Source organism: Myotis daubentonii, chromosome 3 (genome assembly GCF_963259705.1).
Source record: "Myotis daubentonii chromosome 3, mMyoDau2.1, whole genome shotgun sequence".
Taxonomy (NCBI): domain Eukaryota; kingdom Metazoa; phylum Chordata; class Mammalia; order Chiroptera; family Vespertilionidae; genus Myotis; species Myotis daubentonii.
The window spans coordinates 59,799,467-59,820,649 of NC_081842.1; the positions used below are offsets into that span (position 1 = coordinate 59,799,467).

At 46.7% G+C, this 21,183-nt stretch overlaps 1 protein-coding gene across 4 annotated transcripts in view; it reads left to right on the forward strand.

Moving 5' to 3' along the window:
- Positions 1 to 2,305: 2,305 nt before the first annotated feature.
- GOLGB1 (golgin B1) overlaps positions 2,306 to 21,183 on the forward strand; it is a 90,726-nt gene continuing 71,848 nt past the window's right edge. Inside the window, exons 1-4 of one of the 4 annotated variants that reach the window (XM_059687710.1) lie at positions 2,306 to 2,839; positions 13,932 to 14,026; positions 14,829 to 14,981; positions 15,153 to 15,305. In XM_059687710.1, the coding sequence (XP_059543693.1) occupies positions 13,934 to 14,026; positions 14,829 to 14,981; positions 15,153 to 15,305 (399 nt within the window). In that variant the 5' untranslated portion in view covers positions 2,306 to 2,839; positions 13,932 to 13,933. The remainder of the gene's footprint in view (positions 2,840 to 13,931; positions 14,027 to 14,828; positions 14,982 to 15,152; positions 15,306 to 21,183) is intronic. The other 3 variants (XM_059687707.1, XM_059687709.1, XM_059687708.1) reach the window with 3 other exon arrangements.

A 21,183-nucleotide genomic window follows, 5' to 3' on the forward strand; every position in this document is an offset into this window, starting at 1 on the left:
CTAATGAGTTTGCCAACCACTGGCCTATTCCATGCCTTCGAGTCAAACAACTCTAGTATTTCTAGCCTCAGAAGATACAGTGTAAGTTTTAACAGTGATCTATGGCTGGGAGACAACCCTTGTCATCTCCTAGGCAAGGATACCTAGCTTCTATAGCTCTCCTATGTGCCAGGGTTCCTGCTTAGCCCTTTCCACCTTTGTGCAAACTGCTGCTGGTTGAGGATGCTTAGCCAGAACTGAAAGAAAGGCTATAGGTTCTTAATATCAAATTAGGAGCAGAAAACAGCAAGTTTCTGAATCCCCCAGGCATCTCTGATGCTTCTGAGAAGACGGAAGCAAGGGCATCTGCTCATTCTACACAGCCCTCCTAAAATCCAACCTAACACCTACCCTCCCCATCCCAAAGCTTATCCCAGCAGAAGGCAAGCTGATACTGCAGACAGAATAGATCCCTGAATTTCAGTTTCTTCCATCCTCAAAGACAGACTACATACAGAGACCTGTGGAGACCAGAAGCCTGGAGCTAGGCACGAAAATATACATCAAGGGCTGCTGTACATAGTAAGTTTTAAGGAGTACAACAGGATGAAATAAAGTCGTCAGGCCTGGTCTTAGTTTTCCTAAAACCAGTCCAGTCTCTCCATGGGTCTAATGCAGGGATGGGCAAACTTTTTGACTCGAGGGCCACAATGGGTTCTTAAACTGGACCGGAGGGCTGGAACAAAAGCATGGATGGAGTGTTTGTGTGAACTAATATAAATTCAAAGTAAACATTACATAAAAGAGTACGGTCTTTTTTTTTTTTTAGTTTTATTCATTTCAAACGGGCCGGATCCGGCCCGTGGGCTGTAGTTTGCCCACGGCTGGTCTAATGCCTAATCAGTAGTTCCAACATTCCTAGGAGGCAATTCAGGAGAACAGAAGTCCCAATTCCTGTAGGAGGCCTCCTTCAACATCTGTTTCTAGGAGTCAATTGGTATGAAGAACGACTACTAGTATCAACTGTCACATGGAGACAAATAGTCTAAAATCTACCCCATGTCATATTGGCTTCCTAGGGACACCAAAACAGAGCCCAAACAATTTAGAGCAGCAATCCTACTCAGCATAGGTGTGACACCATCTGCTACAACAGTATTCTGCCGGCAGGCCCTAGTCAAGAAATGAGCAGCAAAATATGGACAATATCTCTGCACTTCCAGAGAAAACACCCATGACTCATTACCTATGAGCACTAGGGATTTGCAGAAGAAAGGTATTTTCTTAGGCTTTGAGTATGGGGTGTTTGGTACATTCTGGATTCTTCAGGGATTTTTGTTGATATAGTGGAATATAACCAATTAAGAAGCCAGAAAGAAATTATTTAAATATAACACTGAGACTAGCTACATGAGAGGTATATATATATCATCAGGGAGCAGTTTCAGCTGTTGATGCAGTCAGCTGGATGTCTCAGCCCTAAGCAGCTGCAGTTCATATTCAGCAACATTCCTTTGTTTACTGTCCTCAACTAGAAGCTCTTGGAGAGCCTGCAGAAGACCTTCCAAGCCTTGGCTCATGTCAGGCTCTGGAAGGGCAGCCCTGCACATTCCAAGTTTTGAGTACAAGAGGATGAAACAGAAGTTATTGGGCCTGGTCTGTTTTTCTAAAATTGCAGTCCCTGCATGCACTATACCTCTTCTCTGCTTATTTTTTCCCTAAGCATTTTGCCATCTACCATATTATTTATCTTCATTTTCTCTCCTCACTAAACTGAGTTCCAGAAAAGCAGGAATTTTTGCCTCTTGATCACAAGCTATATCTTCAACAATATACAGTATACAGTAAATGCAGGGGACTGCAATTTCAGATGGGTAGCCAGCAAAGACCTTACTGAGCATTAGGGTGAAGATGCATTTAGTGGGCTAGCTCAGTGGCTGGCACACAGTAGCCTCAATAATTTCAAATTAATACTCACTGTCAAGAGAGTGCCTTAGGGGCTTAAGGAGATCAGGCATGATTTCGGTGCCTTTTTACTGGAGCTCCTCACTGACTCCCATTCCAGGACCTGACTCCTCAAATTTCACCTTTGGCCCAGTTTAAGCGCCACTTCCCATGAGGCACTTAACTAGTATTCACTATTCTCTCACTCATGGCCTTAGAGACATCTCTAATCTTTTATATAGACGCCAGGTTTTAGTCCAGGTTCTTTTACTAAGTCGCTATTTGTCTGTGGGCGAGTCACTTTAATCTGGTTCCCATTTTTCACGAGTAAAATGAAAAGGTCATATTAGACGACTTTCCGGCTCTAATATTTTATTACTTTAAAAGCAAAACCCACATTCCCCACCCTCTTCTCAGAGGTCATACAACCTCCCTGATGGCAGTGGTAGTCTGGGTCAGTCGAGGCCAATGCCGCGGGGTAATTGGAGGAATCCGGCCAACACGGCAGACGCAGAAAACACCTGATCTTTCCCCGAACGCCCGCCCTCCCGATATTTCCGGTTCGGACCCAGATCTTCTTCCGGAACACTAGCTCGCGCCAGACTCCGCCCTTCCACGAATCTTTAGAGTCCACTGGCTGTTTCTTTGAGGAAGCGGAGCATTTCCTGACGTTGATTGGTTTCTGCCATTGTTGACGGGTTAGTTACAAACAAGGCGTGCCTGGTCTCCCTGGTAACGCCGTGCCGGTAGCCCTGATTGGTCCGTGTCATAATCCCATCTTCCGTCCCAACAGCGAGTGGTAGAGTCCCCTGGCGGGGCGCGGCGGTGGTAGGTGTTGCCATTCGGGATTCCCGAGTTGACGTGGCTTAAATTTGGGAGGGGGGCAGCTGGAGCCGCAGGCGGCAGCCTCTTTCAGGTGAGTGGGGGACGCTCCTCAACTCCTCCTCTCCGTGAGTCTCTTAACGGTAACCCACCCTCGCCGCAGGCCCGCAGAGCTGCCAAGCAGCCCCACGCTGGTCCCCTCCCCGCCCGTCCTCTCCCTGATTCAGTCTGAGACCCGGCCCTTCACTCGCCTCCCTTCACCTACCAGGCCTAGCTCTCGTCGCCCACACGCCTGCTGGCCCCGCGGGAGGGCTTCCGGTCGTCCTGCGCGGCCTTGGGCACGTACGCGCGGTCGGTCCCCTCCCCAGGACGGTTCTCCGCCGGGAGCAACGGAGAAAGGCATTTGGGTCAGTCCTTCCTGGTGCCTCGCTCTCTGAGCCGCCCGCCTCGGCCGGCCTGGGTACCCAGCTGCTGACGTCGGAGAGAACCTGCTCTGCTCAAGCCCTAAACAAACTTAGTGTCCGGAAGGGGAGGCAGGACCCAAATAAATCAAAGAAAGGTCTTGAGGGCGGAGATCGCAAAAATGTTGGAGAGAGAAGCGCAAACAAGGGTCTTTGGAATGATCCTGCTAAGGAGTTATTGGAGAGATTAGGAGAGAGGGATGATTCTTGCGACCCGAGCAACACTAAAATCCCAGAAATCAGAGGTGGGCAGGCTGTTAGAGGAAAGGGTTACCTGAAGAGAGTCCCGGAGGAAAAAGAAATTGATTTGGTGTGGAGGATGTTTATTTTGCATACCGCGAGTGGTGTGTAGGCGTGTGAAGGGGAGGATGAGCCTCTTGACAAATGAATATATTTGTCTGACTTATTTAAAGAGGTCCAGTTGATCTATGGGGAGAGGACATTTTAAGAGTGGACAGATATTTAAAATCATTGGAGAAGTCCTTCACATTTGGAAATAGTTGGAAGCTCTCTGAGCTTTTAAAGATTCCTACAGCTCTGCAAGACGACAGTGGAGAACTCCGTACAGAGAGGCCGGAGGTCTTTTCTGAAGCACGAAGTAATTAAATTTGGATGGTCCGATGATCGTGAATGGTCAAAACCAGGAAATATTCTTTTGGAAAATGGCAGGATTTGGTCATGGACTAGATATAGGGAAAAGCTGATAATTGTGTCTATTGGATAAATAGCACTTTAAATATATTATAATTTGCATATTTTCTAACGGATGAAAAACAAATCTTGCCCACTCCCTGGGATGCTCTCAAACTAATTTGGAGTTCATATGAAGGTGTTTATTTTTTCAAGAAGGCTGTTTGCATTTCTGAGGACTTCCAGACTGAGGAGATCTCCTTTTTAAAAATTTTTTAAGGACCTCCATTCTTCTGGGATGCAGATTCTCCTAAAAATAATCCTCTATAGGAGATAATTTTTTTTCTTCTGCTTGACTCTTAAAGGCCTCCCCTCCCCCTTTACATTAATTAATTAATTAGAAGAATGTTGTTGGTTTTACTCTTGTTTATAAGAAATCGTTCATGAACTTCTTTAGGTTAACCACTTTTAGGAATAACATAGTTGGAAAATGTCTCACCATTGATCATTACATACCACTCTATTGTTAGGAACTGCTATGTAAGTGGAGATTAGGCTGTATAATACTCTATTTTTAATAAGCTATTTTAAAATCAACAATATGTGTGTTTGGTAAAATGAAATTTAATGCAAAAGGATATAATATTAAAAAAAAATATCTTTACTGATCCTTTTTCCCATTCCCACCTTCCAGAAGTACGCATTGTAAGTAACTTGTTTTTTCCTAAGAAACTTTCTGATCATATTCAAGCACATATATATTTCCCCCTTCTTTCCTCTCCCACAAGTGGAATCATAAAACACATGCTATTTTACAACTTTTTTTTGCCTCTAAGTATTACATATTAGGTGTTTTTTCCATAAGTATAAAACCACCTCCTTTTTTAAAAAAAGGCTACGTAGCATTCCCTTGTAGAAATATGAAAGTGTATTTAGCCTGCCCTCTCCTGATGGACATTTAGATTGTTTCCAGTTATTGGCCATCACAAACACTGTTATAGTGAACATCCTTGTGCATATATGCTAGCCTAGCAGCTAGGCTCTTGTGTAAGCCTGTCTGTGATGTAAACAATATGGAATTCTTTGGGACTATACTATTATGAGTCATTTCATTTTAGTCTATGTAGTCCTCAAAAAAAGTGCTTATGGAACTATAAGTATATGATTATCTTCATGCCTCTCAGCCTTATTTTCAGCCCCAGTGACAAATGTTGGGTGATGGGATTACTCGGAAAATAGATTCTTTTTTTGTTCCCCACCAGCCAAGTAGCTTTGTTGAGCTCTGTGACTAAGCATATTATTTAACCTCACTATGCCTTTGTTTATTCATCTTAAAACTTAGGGTATTGATATACCTCCTCTTTGAGGTTGTTTTAATAACAAAGTGAGTAAAATAATTATGGTAAATAAATTATATGTAAAGCGATTGGAGCAGTACTTAGTACATAGTACTGAGTATATAATTATAGCTAACATTTACTCTGAATTTATTTATTGAAAATAGTAATTTTTTGTATCATGAAAAATAGTTTTTATTTTCTAATTATAAAATTGTAATGTTGCATATGCTTTTTCCAGCTATATGGCAATATTTCCTATGAGCTCCTCAAACTGGTTGAGAATCACTTTGAGAATTAAGGAAAATTACTGAGGCTCAAACAAATATGCATTATATAAGTTTGAGGAGAGACCTGGAAATCTTACCGTTTTCTGTTGTAGTTTCTATGGGAAAATATGATTTAAATTCCAAAGCAAATGGATGTACACAGGCATGTGCTATCTTTAGTTATTTTCTTGTATTAAGTTCTCTGTGGTTAGGGACATGCATATTTCTTGTGGCTCCTGGTATTATGCTCTATACCAAGAAGGTATTTTGAAAATAATTATGAATAGCAGTGAAGACTTAGAGAATGTGAGACTTAATGAATTTTAAGTGCCACCTCAACACACAAGTGTTGAGATCCTGTACAGGGTTTGTGGGAGGTGTGGCCAGCACTGACGAGGAGGGATTGTTTTATTTGCCTAAGTGTTTTTATTGAAGCCTGGCCTTGGCATGTAGCTCTTTATTTTTTTCTTTTCTCAAGTTGCTACTCATCATTCTGGTGCTTTATAAAACAGTAGTAAGAACATTGTTAGTCCACTGGCCACACATACTCCGTACATGAACTTATCATTATGAACATAAATATTTTCCCATTTACTAATTTTTATTTATATGCATTTGCCCATTTCTGTCCTGTAGTTAATCTAACAGAGGAGGAGGTCTGGTTCATTTAGCTTAATTATTCTACTTAGTGGTTCTCTTACCCTCAAATTCCCAACCTTTAAGCTACCTAAAGCACTTAACTGTGTCTGAGATGCCCTTTCAACTTCCATTTCCATATTGTTCCTTTAATATCAACAGCTATAGGAATCATCTTGAATCACAGAGTCATAGTACTGGACATTAGAATACTCCCTGTTAGTCTTCATTTTAAGATGAGGAAACTGTAATGTGAATTACCCAGAACAATACAATCAAAAGTTCAGTTCCTGACTCCCAATTTGGTACTCTCCATTATGCCATCTCTTTTTCATGGCCCTCTGAGATTACTGAATCACTCTACGAACTACTCCTTTTACTTCTGCCTGAAATGGTACATCCCTGATACCGATCTCTCCTTTCTTCAAATATACATGTTTTTAAATGGTTATGTGGAAAAGTAACCTATTTTCCATTTAAAGAGCATCCTGTCTAATAAAGAGGGAATATACTAATTGACTGCCACACCCTCAAAGATGGCAGCGCCCATAGACAATAAGGATGGAATATGTTAATTGACTACCACGCCCTCAAAGATGGCAGCGCCCACAGCCACAAGATGGTGGTGCCCAGTCCCCTCAGCCCCGCCCGTGCAGCAGGTGCATGGCTCCGCGCGCCTGCCTCCAGAGTCCCCCAGTCCCCTCAGCCTCCCAGCCCCCCAGGTGCCCAGGGCCGGCATGAGGCACAGGCAAGCCTCAGATGGCAGCTGCCCAGCCACCCAGGGTCACCCGAGGCTCAGGTAACAGGGCCGGCCGAGGCTTGCACTGCCAGTAGTGGCAGCAGCAGAGGTGTGATGGGGCGTCGCCTTCCCCTGATTGCCGGGTCGCCTCCCGCCCCTGAGGGCTCCCGGACTGTGAGGGAGGGCAGGCCGGGCTGAGGGACACCTCTCCAGTGCATCATGCACCGGGCCTCTAGTTTTATGTAATAATGCTTAAGCTGAGGGACTTTGAAATACGCAATTTCTGTTGAAGAATTGAGGCCTTTTAACCTGTGGTGTTTCCCAAACTCTGGGAATTATACTTTTATGGGAGCAGTTCAGCATATTCCTCTGTCCTCTGCATTTCCTGTAAATTGGCAGTCAATCCAGTGGCTTCACCAAGCTGAAGTTGGGTTTCTTTGGCAAGACTATAAATGGTGGTATAGTCTTTCATCGGGAGGGTCATAATGTCTGCTTTTTGCTCTTTTGTTGCTATTAGCTATCAATGCTCTTAAGTCTAGATCAGCCGTGGGCAAACTATGGCCTGCGGGCTGGATCTGGCCCGTTTGAAATGAATAAAACTAAAAAAAAAAAAAAAAGACCGTACCCTTTTATGTAATGATGTTTACTTTGAATTTATATTAGTTCACACAAACACTCCATCCATGCTTTTGTTCCGGCCCTCCGGTCCAGTTTAAGAACCCATTGTGGCCCTCAAGTCAAAAAGTTTACCCACCCCTGGTAGATGCATGAATTTATTAGTTGTAAAATATTAGACTAGAAATTCTGATTCTACCATTTTATTTTCATTTACTAGAGGCCCGGTGCACAAAAATTTGTGCACTTGGGGGGGAGGGGGGGTCCCTCAGACCGGCCTGTTGCCTCTCGCAGTCTGGGACCCCTGGGGAGATAACAACCTGCTGGCTTAGGCCTGCTCCCGGGTGGCAGAGGGCAGGCCCAATCCCTAGGTGCAGCCCCTGGTTGGGCTCAGAGCAGGGTGGATTGGGAGGTTGCGATGCCACCCTCAGTCACGCTCAGGGTAGGGCCAATGGGGGGGTTGGGGCACCGCCCCCTGTCACACTCAAGGCAGAGTCGATGGGGAGGTTGTGGCGCCACCCCCTGTCACGCACAGAGCAGGGCCAATCGGGGTTGAGGAGCTCCCCCCTGTCACTCACAGAGTAGGGCCGATAGGGGAGGTGGGGCACCGCCTCCTGTCACACACAGAGCAGGGTGGATCAGGGGGTTGGGGCGCCGCCCTCTATCACCCACAGAGCAGGGCTGATCAGGGGGTTGGGGCACCGCCACTGTCACACTCAGGGCAGGGCCGATGGGGAGGTTATGGCTCTACCCCGTCACACACAGAGCAGGGCCCATGGGGGGGGAGGGGCCGTTGAGGCGCCGCCCTCTATCACCCACAGAGCAGGGCCGATCAGGGGGTTAGGGCGCCTTCACCTGTCACAGACAGAGCAGGGCCGATAGGGAGGTTGTGGCCCTGCCCCCTGTCACACACAGAGCTGCAGGGCAATCAGGGGGTTTGGGCGCTGCCCCCTGTCACACTGATCCCAGTGCTGGGAGGCCTCTCAGCTCTGCTGATCCCAGTGCTGGGAGGCATATTACCCTTTTACTATACAGAATAGAGGCCTGGTGCACGGGTGGCGGCCGGCTGGTTTGCCCTGAAGGGTGTCCTGGATCACGGTGGGGGTCCTCACTGGGGTGCCTGGCCAGCCTGGATGAGGGGATGATGGCTGTTTGCAGCTGGTCACACACCCTTCAGGGTCAGGGTCCCCACTGGGGTGCCTGGGCTGTTTTCAGGCTGGGACTGAAGCTCCCAACTGCTCCTTTTTTTCTTTTTTTGATTCTGGGCCAGCTTTAGCTCTGAGGCTCCAGCTCTTAGGCCTCTGCTCCTGAAAGCAGGTATCTGGTTTGTTTCGGTTCTCGAAACTCTGTATTAACTCCAGCTCTGAGATCCCAGCCGGCTGAAAGCTGGTTTCTGGGCGTCTATATTTGTTACAATGTTTGAAACTGCAGGCTCAGAGGCCTGCAGCGGCAGGCGGGGAACGGGAACGTTGGTTTCCTCCGTCACTGAAGCAAGCAAGCCTCATGTTAGTTTCAAGCTGCCTGGCTGCGTGGCCATCTTGGCTGACAGTTAATTTGCATATCGCCCTGATTAGCCAATGGGAAGGGTAGCGGTCGTTTGCCAATTACCATGTTTCTCTTTTATTAGTGTAGATTAGCTGGAATAATTTTATGAGACAGTGTGCCCCCTCATCTCCCCCATCATCTATTTGCTTTCTGAATGGTACAGTTCAAATAGGAAAGGCAAGATAAATTCTTGTACTTACCTTATCAGTTCAGATGATGGATGACCCGTTTATTATTATTATGAACTTGTGGCTGTAAATATTTTTGGTATGTTTCAATGTGTTGCAGTTCATATTCTATATATATATATGTATATGTATGTATATATATATATATGTATATGTATATTATTGATTTTTTACAGAGAGGAAGGGAGAGGGATAGAGAATTAGAAACATCACTGAGAGAGAAACATCGATCAGCTGCCTCCTGCACACCTCCTACTGGGGATGTGCCCGCAACCAAGGTACATGCCCTTGACCGGAATCGAACCTGGGACCTTTCAGTCCACAGGCCGACACTCTATCCACTGAGCCAAACCAGTTAGGTCTGCAGCTTATATTCTTATCAGAAATTCTAATTGTTCCCTTGGCCTATGGGAACTTCTTCAGTTTGGCTCCTGAGTCATTTTGACATGACTGTAGATGTCTTTGATAGCTTCCTTGTTATTTCGCATGACAAGATATTTCTTGCTCATATTGTACATTTCCTACTTCAGAAGTGGAACCAGTCATTTCTCTAAGAAGCCCTCTGCTTTAAAAAAAAATTTTTTTTTAATGGAAACTAGTATTTCAAGACCCCATCTAGGCACTAGAGATGCTCATTGTTTCTCAGTTTGTCATTGTTTTTAAATCTTTTCAGAGGACAGAGCTAGGAAAATATATCTGTTAAAGTAAAATACCTTGTAGGTACATACTGATATGTTCAATTCAAAATTCAAGATCAGTTTTATTCTGGTGTTCTTAATTTCTTCTGTTATATCTGTTACTCCCTTTTTCATACTGAAAATAGATATTACTATGCCCGTAATTTACTCATTTGCTTTAATTCTACATGATGCATATAATAGTCCAGGAATAACAACACTGATACAACCACCACCAATTGTGTTTTTTGAAAACAATTTTAAAAGGTGGTTTTTGGGGTGTATTTTTTGCGTATGCTATTTACATTCTTTCCAATATTTTTCATGGTAGCCCTATATATTGTCAGAGCATATAATCATTAAATAGTATGCTCTCTCCATCCCAGTCTTAGTTCTACAAGTAACTATATATTGAATACTTACAATCAATCTTTAAAAAATTTTTTATTGAATTTATATTTGGGTGAGATTGGTTTATAAAATTCTATCGGTTTCAGGTTTATAATTCTATTTTATAATACATCATCTGTATATTGTATTGTGTGTTCACCATCCAAAGTCAAGTCTTCTCTTCACTATTTATCCTCCCTTTACTCTCTTTACTTCCCCCATCCCTCTTTCTCTCTGGTAATCATCATACTATTGTCTGCGTCTATGAGTTTTGGGTTTTTTTTTTTTTTTAGTTTAACCCCTTCAACTTTTCCACCTAGTCCCCTAACCACCGGGCTGCCTCTCTGACTTGTCATCAGTCTGTTCTCTCTATCTCTGTTTCTATTTTGTTTGTTAGTTTATTTTGTTCATTAGATTCCGCATATAAGTGAAATTATACTGTATTTGTCATTCTTTGACTGGCTTATTTCACTTAGTATCATACTCTCCAGACCCATCCATGCTGTTGCAAATGATAAGATTTCCTTTTTTTATGGCTCAGTTGTGTTCCACTGTGTAAATATACCAAAGCATTTTACTCATGTACTGATGGGCACTTGGGCTGCTTCCAAATCTTGGCTATCCTATCTAATAAAAGCCCAGCGACCGAATGGTGGAACGACCAGTCGACCAGTCGCTATGATGTGCATTGACCACCAGGACCACTGCTTGGCTGACTATGATGAGCGGTGCTCCCACAGTGGGAGCAGCCTCTCAGAGGGCGGGTCCACAGCCGCTTGGCTGACAGAGATGAACGGAGCTCCCACAGCAGGCCGATCCCCGCAGGCCGTGCCCCCCACCAGTGCATGAATCCCATGCACTGGGCCTCTAGTGGTAAATAATGCTGCAATGAACATAGGGGTGAATATAATCTTTCTGATTAGTGTTTCAAGTTTTTTCAGATATATTCCCTGAAGTAGAATCGCTGGGTCATAAGGCAATTCCATCTTTAATTTTTTGAAGTAACTCTACACTGCTTTTGACAGTGGCTTTGCCAATCTGCATTCCCACCAACAGTGCAAGGGTTCCCTTTTCTCCATATCCTCTCCTGCACTTTGTTGATTTATTGATGATAGCCATTCTGACAGGTCTGAGGTGATACCTCATTGTAGTTTTAAGTTGCATTTCTTTGATGATTAGTGATGTTGAGAGCATCTTTTCATTTGTCTATTGGCTACCTATCTGTATGTCCTCTTTGGAGAAGTGTCTGTTCAGATCTTTTGCCTATTTACTAATTGGATTGTTTGTTTATTTTTGGTGTTAAGTGCTTTATAAACTTTAGATGCTAACTCCTTATTAGATGTATCATTGATGAATATATTCTCCAATTAGGTGGGTTGTCTCTTCATTTGTTTATTGTTTTCTTTGCTGTGCAAAAACATTTTGGTTTGATATAGTCCCTTTGTTTATTTTTTTCTTATTTCCCTTGCCCATGGAGATATAGCAGAAAAAAAATACTGCTATGAGCTATGTATGAGATTTTACTGCCTATATTTTCTTCTAGGATTTTTATGGTTTTGAGTCTTACACTTAATTTTTTCATCCATCTTGAGTTTATTCTTGTATATGTGTAAGAAGGTGGTCTAGTTTTATTTTATTGCACATATCTGTTCATTTTTCCCCAGCACCATTTATTGAATGATTGTCTTTACCCCATTTGTATGTTCTTGCCTCTTTTGCCAAATATTAATTAACCATGAAGGCATGGTCTTATTTCTGGGTTCTCTATTTTGTTTTATTGATCTAAATGTCTGTTTTTATGCCTGTACAACCAGTAATGATAGGTTTGGGTCATTTTGGTTGTCTAAGCTTTCTCTCTAATAGAACCTTAGTGATGTTGAGCATTTTTCAATTTGAATGTCTTCTTTTGAAAAATGTATATCCAAGAGCATCAGCCCAAGGACTGAAGAGTTCTGGGTTCGATTCCAGTCAAGGGCACATATCTCAGTTGCAGGCTTGATCCCTGGTCCTGGTCAGGGCATGTGTGGGAGGCAACCAATGGATGTGTGTCTCTCATATCACTGTTTCTCCTTCTCTGCCTCTCCCCCTCCCTTCCAATCTCTCTAAAAATCAATAGTAAAATATCCTTGGTGAGGATTAACAACAACAAAACAGAAAATTGTCTATCCACATTCTTTGTCCATTTTTTTAAAGGCATCTTCTATTGCTTGATTGATTTATTGCTTGCTTGCATTTAGAGAAAGAGGAAGGGAGAGGAAGAGAGCTAGAGAGAGAAACATCAAACTGAGAAACATTGATTGGCTGCCTCCCACATGTGCTCCAACTGGGGATAGAACCCACAACCTGGGTATGTGTCCTGACCAGGAATCAAATCCATGACGCTTTGGTGCACAGGACAATGCTCCAACCAACTGAGCCACACTGGCCAGGGATCTTTGTCCATTTAAAATTTTTAAAAAATGTTTTTTATTTTTATTTTTAGAGAGAAAGGCAAGGGATAGAGAGATAAAAACATCTATGAGAGAGAAACATCATTGATTGGCTGCCTCCTGGTCGCTCCCAACTGCCTTCCCTACAGGCCTAGTCCCTCCCAACTGCCTCCCCTGCAGGCCTGGTCCCCCCCAACTTCCCTCCCCTGCAGGCCATCTTGTGGTCAGTTTGCATCACTGGTCATGACTAAGTAGCATATCCAGTTGTGACTGTGAGGATGTTGTGACCAATATGCATATTACCCTTTTATTAGTATAGGTTTTAGCAAAACCACATGGTTTATCTGGAAAACTTCCTGAGACAATGGGGTTCATGGGCACATAAAAAGAAAATATTTGCCAGGCCGTTGTGGCTCAGTGGTTGAGCACCAACCTATGAACCAAGAGGTCACAGTTCGATTCCCCATCAGGGCACATGCCCAAGTTGTGGCTGATCCCCAGTAGGAGGCATGCAGGAGGTAGCTGACCGAGGTCCCTCTCTCTCATAATTGATGTTTCTATCTCTCACGCTCTCTCCCTTCCTCTGAAATCAATAGAATATTTTTAATAAAGTAAAGAAAAAATTTGCTGAATCATGGAGTTTATTTGACAGAATAGGAGAGAACAGTCTGGGAGGGGCAGGAATCGTTAGAAGTTTATGTTTGTAAGTTAAGTTCTGATGAAAGAAATGGCATTGACGATAATTTGTAAGGTGCATTATTTCCCACTAAACAATTGTGTGTTTTCGTTTTATTTAAAAAATATTAGTGCTCATGATTAAAATCTCTGCAGTTGTCATTTAAATGAAAGGTGAATGACTACACTCTACATACTCAAATGCCTTTTTAATTTATTTTTTTAATCCTCACCAAAGGATGTTTTTATTGATTAATTTTTATTTTTTAGTTTTTTTAGGGAGAGGAAAGGAGAGAGAGAGAAAGGAAAAAAACCCCATCCATGTCAGAGAGAAACATCAGTTGGTTGACTCCTCTATGCGCCCTGACGGGTGATCAAACCTGCAGCCTAACTATGTGCCCTGATTGGGAATCGAACCCGCAACCTTTTGGTGTATGGGAAATGCCCTTTTTAATGATACCATCATCTGCATTCTATTTCTAATATATATCACCTACACAGATTTTTTTATTTCACTTATAGATGATATGGTTACCTATATAGGAAAAAACTATATTCAATGTTTTATTGATTCTTATGTTTTCTTTTCCTGTAGAAATGCTGAGTCGTTTGTCAGGATTAGCAAATGTTGTTTTACATGAATTATCAGGAGATGACACTGATCCAAATATGAGGGCTTCCTTAGAACCTGTAAGTAGCTCTGTTCTGAATTAAACAGGCGAGGCATGTGTCCCATGTTCTTCTGAGGAAAATAATTTAAGGGTGTGAATAGCCTCCCCTGTGCCAGGTAGAAGAGAAGATTAAGAAAAATATTGAGACTTTATAAATGGTCCGTCTTCTGTAGTTTGTAGCCTAAGAGCCACAGAGATAAGAATCAAGTCCTGGATGAGATTTTTAAGATCTTTTTCATTCCCCCATCCCCAGACTTGTTTAGCATTAGATTGTTTTAACTCCTATTTGGATATATATTCCTTTTCCATAGGAAAGATTTGAGTAACAAATGGTAGAATTGGAACACCTTTCTGGTTTGAGAATATCTGTTTGCTATTGTTAATTTATCTATCACTTCTCCTAGGGTTTGCATTGTATTTTCTGAGGTCCATATAAGGAACCAAAAGAAGTCCTTTAGTTTTCTGGAAAGACAAGAAGTATTGTCTAGTGGTTAAGAGAATTTTATTCATTACTCTCTTAATTTAAAATTTTGGGCTCCCCCATTTAATGGTTTGTGATATTTGCTTCCCTTTATTTTTCTCATTGGTAAAATTAGAATAATAAGACTGTAAGTGAGATAATGTTTGTAAAATGCTTAACATTTACAAAATACTTAACATATTATAATGGCTGTGGTAATAATTATTATTGGATTAGAGTTGGAAAGATTTCCTAAGTAAGAATGTGAGTTGTGATAAGATTAAGTTGGAATGAAGGAACTCATGTTTAAAAACTAATACCTTTTCCTTGGTGCATTGGCGACTTTTTGTCTAAAAACTAGGAATTACCACAAGAATTGGACATGGAATATAATGATAAAACCCAAGAGGATGTTCTGGAACGCCTGGCGTACACAGAGCAGTTGGTGGTGGAGCTAAAAGAACTCATCAGACAGAAGGATACTGAGCTGCAGCAGAAGGATGAAGTTCTGCAGGTACCATTGTTTTGGCTCTTTCTTGCTGACTGTATACTAAATGATTATTATTGAATCTGATTCTTATTTCCCATCATCAACAAAAGATGATGCCTACTTTTGTTATGTACTAGATAAGTGATGAAGTGATGAGTAAACATGTATGCATATATCATCATTGTTCTCTGACAGGAAGAAAGAAAAGCTTCTGACAACAAAATAAAAAAACTGAAACTTCATGCTAAGGCCAAAATAACTTCTTTGAATAAACAAATAGAAGAATTGAAGGCACAAGGAGGGATTGCTTTGCCAACTGGATCTCAGTCAGAGGAGCAACTCTCCAAGGTATGGTCACTGGGTATAACACATATTTTCTAAGTGGAAAAAGCCTTCTTAATATAGCAGATTTTCACTAATCACAAATATTTATGAAGCTAAAGTAATACAGTTCTAAATGCTATCCTTATTGAACTTGCAATCTAGCTGGGCTATGGGCCACACACAGGGCAAACAAAAGGTCAACAGAAAACATGGAAATGAAATGCCAGTTGTGACTTAGACTTTCAGAGAATTAAAAAGGCCATTATTATGCTAAATGAAATAAACCACTCAGAGAAAGACAAATATCACATGATCCCACTTATCTGTGGAATCCCATGAACACAATAAATTGATCAACAAAGTAGTAAGTCCCAAGGCATGGAACAGAGTGACATATTGGGGTGACAAGAAGAAAAAAACCAGCCCGGCCAGAGTGGCTCAGTGGTTGAGCGTCGACCTGTGAACCACGAAGTCACAGTTCAATTCCCGGTCAGGGCACATGGCCAGGTTTCGGTCTCCTTACCCCGTGTGGGGTGTGCAGCAGGCAGCTGGGCAATGATACTCTCTCTTCATTGATGTTTCTGTCTCTCTCTGTCCCTCTCCTTTCCGCTCTGAAATCAATAAAAATATATAAAAAATAAAATAAAATGTTAAAAAAAGAAGAAAAAAACCAAAAAACTTACATACTTATGTACATAGCCCATGGACATAGACAATACATAGTATGGTGAAGGTTTAAGGTGGAGAGTAGGGGCTGGGCGGAAGGGAGAGAAATGGAAGACATTTGTAATATTATCAACAATAAAAATATATTTAAAAAAAAGATCTCATAATCCAAAAAACGCACAAAAAACAAAGGCTAATGAAAAGAAGTAACTGAAGTGAGGTTTTTAGGTAGAAGACATTGCTTTTGGAGAAGTTTCATTATTGGTTAGAAGATTGGTTAGAAGGTTAAGCTAGATGGTCTCTAGGTTTCTTCCAGATCTGAAATTCTTTAATTCAGTAACTTGATAGAGAATATTTTATGTCCTTATATGGCCATATAAGAGTTAAAGTTTCATGCATGGTAGGCTCAGTTAGATTGCCTTGGCCTCCCTATAAGGCAGTGGTTCTCAACCCTTTGGGGGTCGAATGACCCTTTCACAGGGGTCGCCTAAGACCATTGGAAAACACATATATAATTACATATTGTTTTTGTGATTAATAATTATGCTTTAATTATGTTCGATTTGTAACAATGAAATTGGAGGAACTGTATTAAAGGGTCTCAGCATTAGGAAGGTTGAGAACCACTTCTATAAGGTATGTTCTCTAGACTGATAACCACAACCAATAAAACAGTTTGAAGATGGAGATAGAGGAGTAAGGAAAGTGGTGCCTTTTGAGGAATAGAGCATTTTTTCAAAACTCGTCTTTGTTACCTTTCTAAGTTTGGTATAGAATATATGGAGGGTAATATGTCACATGTGCATACCATAGTTGGCATAGACTTCACTCTGCATAAGAAATCTTTTGATTTTCTTAATTTCATCCTGTCTCACCCTTTGACCCACTAGTGTTTTTATTTTCAGTACTTTTAGTTCTTGGGAAATTTAATTGATTCTCTAGGTACAACCCTTGGGGTAACTAGTTAGCTTCCTAGTTAATCTTTCTTTGTGGGTCTAATGCTCCGAAGACATTACTTCTCCTGCATTGATTGCTTTATTTAACTTCTAAATAGCTTGTTTTAGAAGCTGTTGTCATTCTTCTCATATAATTTCTTCAGCTCAATTCTTCTTTTCTTCCTTCTTGGTTTCTCCTCTGGTAATTCTTTCTTCCCCCTAGCTACGATAGTAGCAACTTTTCCCATGTGACTTTGTTTCTTCTAACTTGCCTTTCCTCTGCTATGTTTTAGATTTTTAAATTATCCATTTCAGGAGACCGAAAAATTATCCATTTTATAATCTGCCTTTTTTTTTTAAGTTCTGAGACCTTAAGCCAGTGATGGAAAACCTTTTGAGCTCGGCGTGTCAGCATTTTGAAAAACCCTAACTTAACTCTGGTGTCGTGTCACATATAGAAATTTTTTGATCTTTGCAACCATAGTAAAACAAAGATTTATATTTTTGATATTTATTTTATATATTTAAATGCCATTTAACAAAGAAAAGTCAACCAAAAAAATGAGTTCGTGTGTCACCTTTGACACACGTGTCATAGGTTCGCCATCACTGCTTAAGCAAATCAACATTTTACAACATCAGTTCCTTCTTTTCCTATACTAATAAAGGAGAAAAATGGTAATTGGCGTACAACCGATACCTTTTTCATTGGCTAATCAGCGAGATATGCAAATTAACTGTCAGCCAAGATGGCGGCTGGCAGCCAGGCAGCTGAGAATAGGAGGCTTGGTTGCCCCAGCCATGGAGAAATTCAAGGATCCCCGCAGCTGCAGGGCTCTGAGCTCCTGAAGCAACAACTCCAAAAGATACAGTGTTTTAATTATAGAAGCTAAAAGATGGCGGTTAATTTGCATACTCAGGCTCCAAGCAGAGCGAAGCCAAACAGCCCTGAAGCAGCAGGGCAGAGAGGCCTCAGGGCCTGGGATCAGAGGAGCCGAGAGGCCTCCCGGCCCCACGATCAGCGGAGCCGAGAGGCCTCCCAGCCCCGGTGATCAGCGGAGTCGGAGGCCCCGCGATCAGCGGAGCCGAAAGGCCTCCCGGCCCCAGTGATCAGCGGAGCCGAGGGGCCTCCTGGCCCCTGTGATCAGCGGAGCCGAGAGGCCTCCCAGCCCCGGTGATCAGCGGAGTCCAGAGGCCTCCCAGCCCCTGTGATCAGCGGAGTCCAGAGGCCTCCCTGCCCGGTGATCAGCCGAGAGGCCTCCTGGCCCCGGTGATCAGCGGAGCCGAGAGGCCTCCCTGCCCCGGTGATCAGCGGAGCCGAGAGGCCTCCCGGCCCCCGTGATCAGCGGAGCCGAGAGGCCTCCCGGCCCCCGTGATCAGCGGAGTCCAGAGGCCTCCCTGCCCGGTGATCAGCCGAGAGGCCTCCTGGCCCCGGTGATCAGCGGAGCCGAGAGGCCTCCCAGCCCCGGTGATCAGTGGAGCCGAGAGGCCTCCCGGCCCCCGTGATCAGCGGAGCCGAGAGGCCTCCCAGCCCCGGTGATCAGCGGAGTCCGAGGCCCCGCGATCAGCGGAGCCGAGAGGCCTCCCAGCCCCAGTGATCAGCGGAGCCGAGAGGCCTCCCGGCGCCCGTGATCAGCGGAGCTGAGAGGCCTCCCGGCCCCAGTGATCAGCGGAGCCGAGAGGCCTCCGGGCGCCCGTGATCAGCGGAGCCGAGAGGCCTCCCGGCCCCGGTGATCAGCGGAGCCGAGAGGCCTCCCGGCCCCGGTGATCAGCGGAGCCGAGAGGCCTCCCGGCCCCGGTGATCAGCGGAGTCCAGAGGCCTCCCGGCCCGGTGATCAGCGGAGCCGAGAGGCCTCCCAGCCCCAGTGATCAGCAGAGCCGAGAGGCCTCCCAGCCCCGGTGATCAGCGGAGTCCAGAGGCCTCCCAGCCCCGGTGATCAGCGGAGTCCGAGGCCCCGCGATCAGCGGAGCCGAGAGGCCTCCCAGCCCCAGTGATCAGCGGAGCCGAGAGGCCTCCCGGCGCCCGTGATCAGCGGAGCTGAGAGGCCTCCCGGCCCCAGTGATCAGCGGAGCCGAGAGGCCTCCGGGCGCCCGTGATCAGCGGAGCCGAGAGGCCTCCCGGCCCCGGTGATCAGCGGAGCCGAGAGGCCTCCCGGCCCCGGTGATCAGCGGAGCCGAGAGGCCTCCCGGCCCCGGTGATCAGCGGAGTCCAGAGGCCTCCCGGCCCGGTGATCAGCGGAGCCGAGAGGCCTCCCAGCCCCAGTGATCAGCAGAGCCGAGAGGCCTCCCAGCCCCGGTGATCAGCGGAGTCCAGAGGCCTCCCAGCCCCAGTGATCAGCAGAGCCGAGAGGCCTCCCGGCCCCGGTGATCAGCGGAGTCCAGAGGCCTCCCGGCCCGGTGATCAGCGGAGCCGAGAGGCCTCCCAGCCCCAGTGATCAGCAGAGCCGAGAGGCCTCCCAGCCCCGGTGATCAGCGGAGTCCAGAGGCCTCCCGGCCCCGGTGATCAGCGGAGTCCAGAGGCCTCCCGGCCCGGTGATCAGCGGAGCCGAGAGGCCTCCCAGCCCCAGTGATCAGCAGAGCCGAGAGGCCTCCCAGCCCCGGTGATCAGCGGAGTCGGAGGCCCCGCGATCAGCGGAGCCGAAAGGCCTCCCGGCCCCAGTGATCAGCGGAGCCGAGGGGCCTCCTGGCCCCTGTGATCAGCGGAGCCGAGAGGCCTCCCAGCCCCGGTGATCAGCGGAGTCCAGAGGCCTCCCAGCCCCTGTGATCAGCGGAGTCCAGAGGCCTCCCTGCCCGGTGATCAGCCGAGAGGCCTCCTGGCCCCGGTGATCAGCGGAGCCGAGAGGCCTCCCTGCCCCGGTGATCAGCGGAGCCGAGAGGCCTCCCGGCCCCCGTGATCAGCGGAGCCGAGAGGCCTCCCGGCCCCCGTGATCAGCGGAGTCCAGAGGCCTCCCTGCCCGGTGATCAGCCGAGAGGCCTCCTGGCCCCGGTGATCAGCGGAGCCGAGAGGCCTCCCAGCCCCGGTGATCAGTGGAGCCGAGAGGCCTCCCGGCCCCCGTGATCAGCGGAGCCGAGAGGCCTCCCAGCCCCGGTGATCAGCGGAGTCCGAGGCCCCGCGATCAGCGGAGCCGAGAGGCCTCCCAGCCCCAGTGATCAGCGGAGCCGAGAGGCCTCCCGGCGCCCGTGATCAGCGGAGCTGAGAGGCCTCCCGGCCCCAGTGATCAGCGGAGCCGAGAGGCCTCCGGGCGCCCGTGATCAGCGGAGCCGAGAGGCCTCCCGGCCCCGGTGATCAGCGGAGCCGAGAGGCCTCCCGGCCCCGGTGATCAGCGGAGCCGAGAGGCCTCCCGGCCCCGGTGATCAGCGGAGTCCAGAGGCCTCCCGGCCCGGTGATCAGCGGAGCCGAGAGGCCTCCCAGCCCCAGTGATCAGCAGAGCCGAGAGGCCTCCCAGCCCCGGTGATCAGCGGAGTCCAGAGGCCTCCCAGCCCCGGTGATCAGCGGAGTCCGAGGCCCCGCGATCAGCGGAGCCGAGAGGCCTCCCAGCCCCAGTGATCAGCGGAGCCGAGAGGCCTCCCGGCGCCCGTGATCAGCGGAGCTGAGTGGCCTCCCGGCCCCAGTGATCAGCGGAGCCGAGAGGCCTCCGGGCGCCCGTGATCAGCGGAGCCGAGAGGCCTCCCGGCCCCGGTGATCAGCGGAGCCGAGAGGCCTCCCGGCCCCGGTGATCAGCGGAGTCCAGAGGCCTCCCGGCCCGGTGATCAGCGGAGCCGAGAGGCCTCCCAGCCCCAGTGATCAGCAGAGCCGAGAGGCCTCCCAGCCCCGGTGATCAGCGGAGTCCAGAGGCCTCCCAGCCCCAGTGATCAGCAGAGCCGAGAGGCCTCCCGGCCCCGGTGATCAGCGGAGTCCAGAGGCCTCCCGGCCCGGTGATCAGCGGAGCCGAGAGGCCTCCCAGCCCCAGTGATCAGCAGAGCCGAGAGGCCTCCCAGCCCCGGTGATCAGCGGAGTCCAGAGGCCTCCCGGCCCCGGTGATCAGCGGAGTCCAGAGGCCTCCCGGCCCGGTGATCAGCGGAGCCGAGAGGCCTCCCAGCCCCAGTGATCAGCAGAGCCGAGAGGCCTCCCAGCCCCAGTGATCAGCGGAGTCCAGAGGCCTCCCGGCCCCGTGATCAGCGGAGTCGGAGGCCCCGCAATCAGCGGAGCAGAGAGGCCTCCCACCCCGGTGATCAGCGGAGCCGAGAGGCCTCCGGCCCTGCGTTCAGGGGAGCCAAGAGGCCTCCCGGCCCGGTGATCAGCGGAGCCGAGAGGCCTCCGG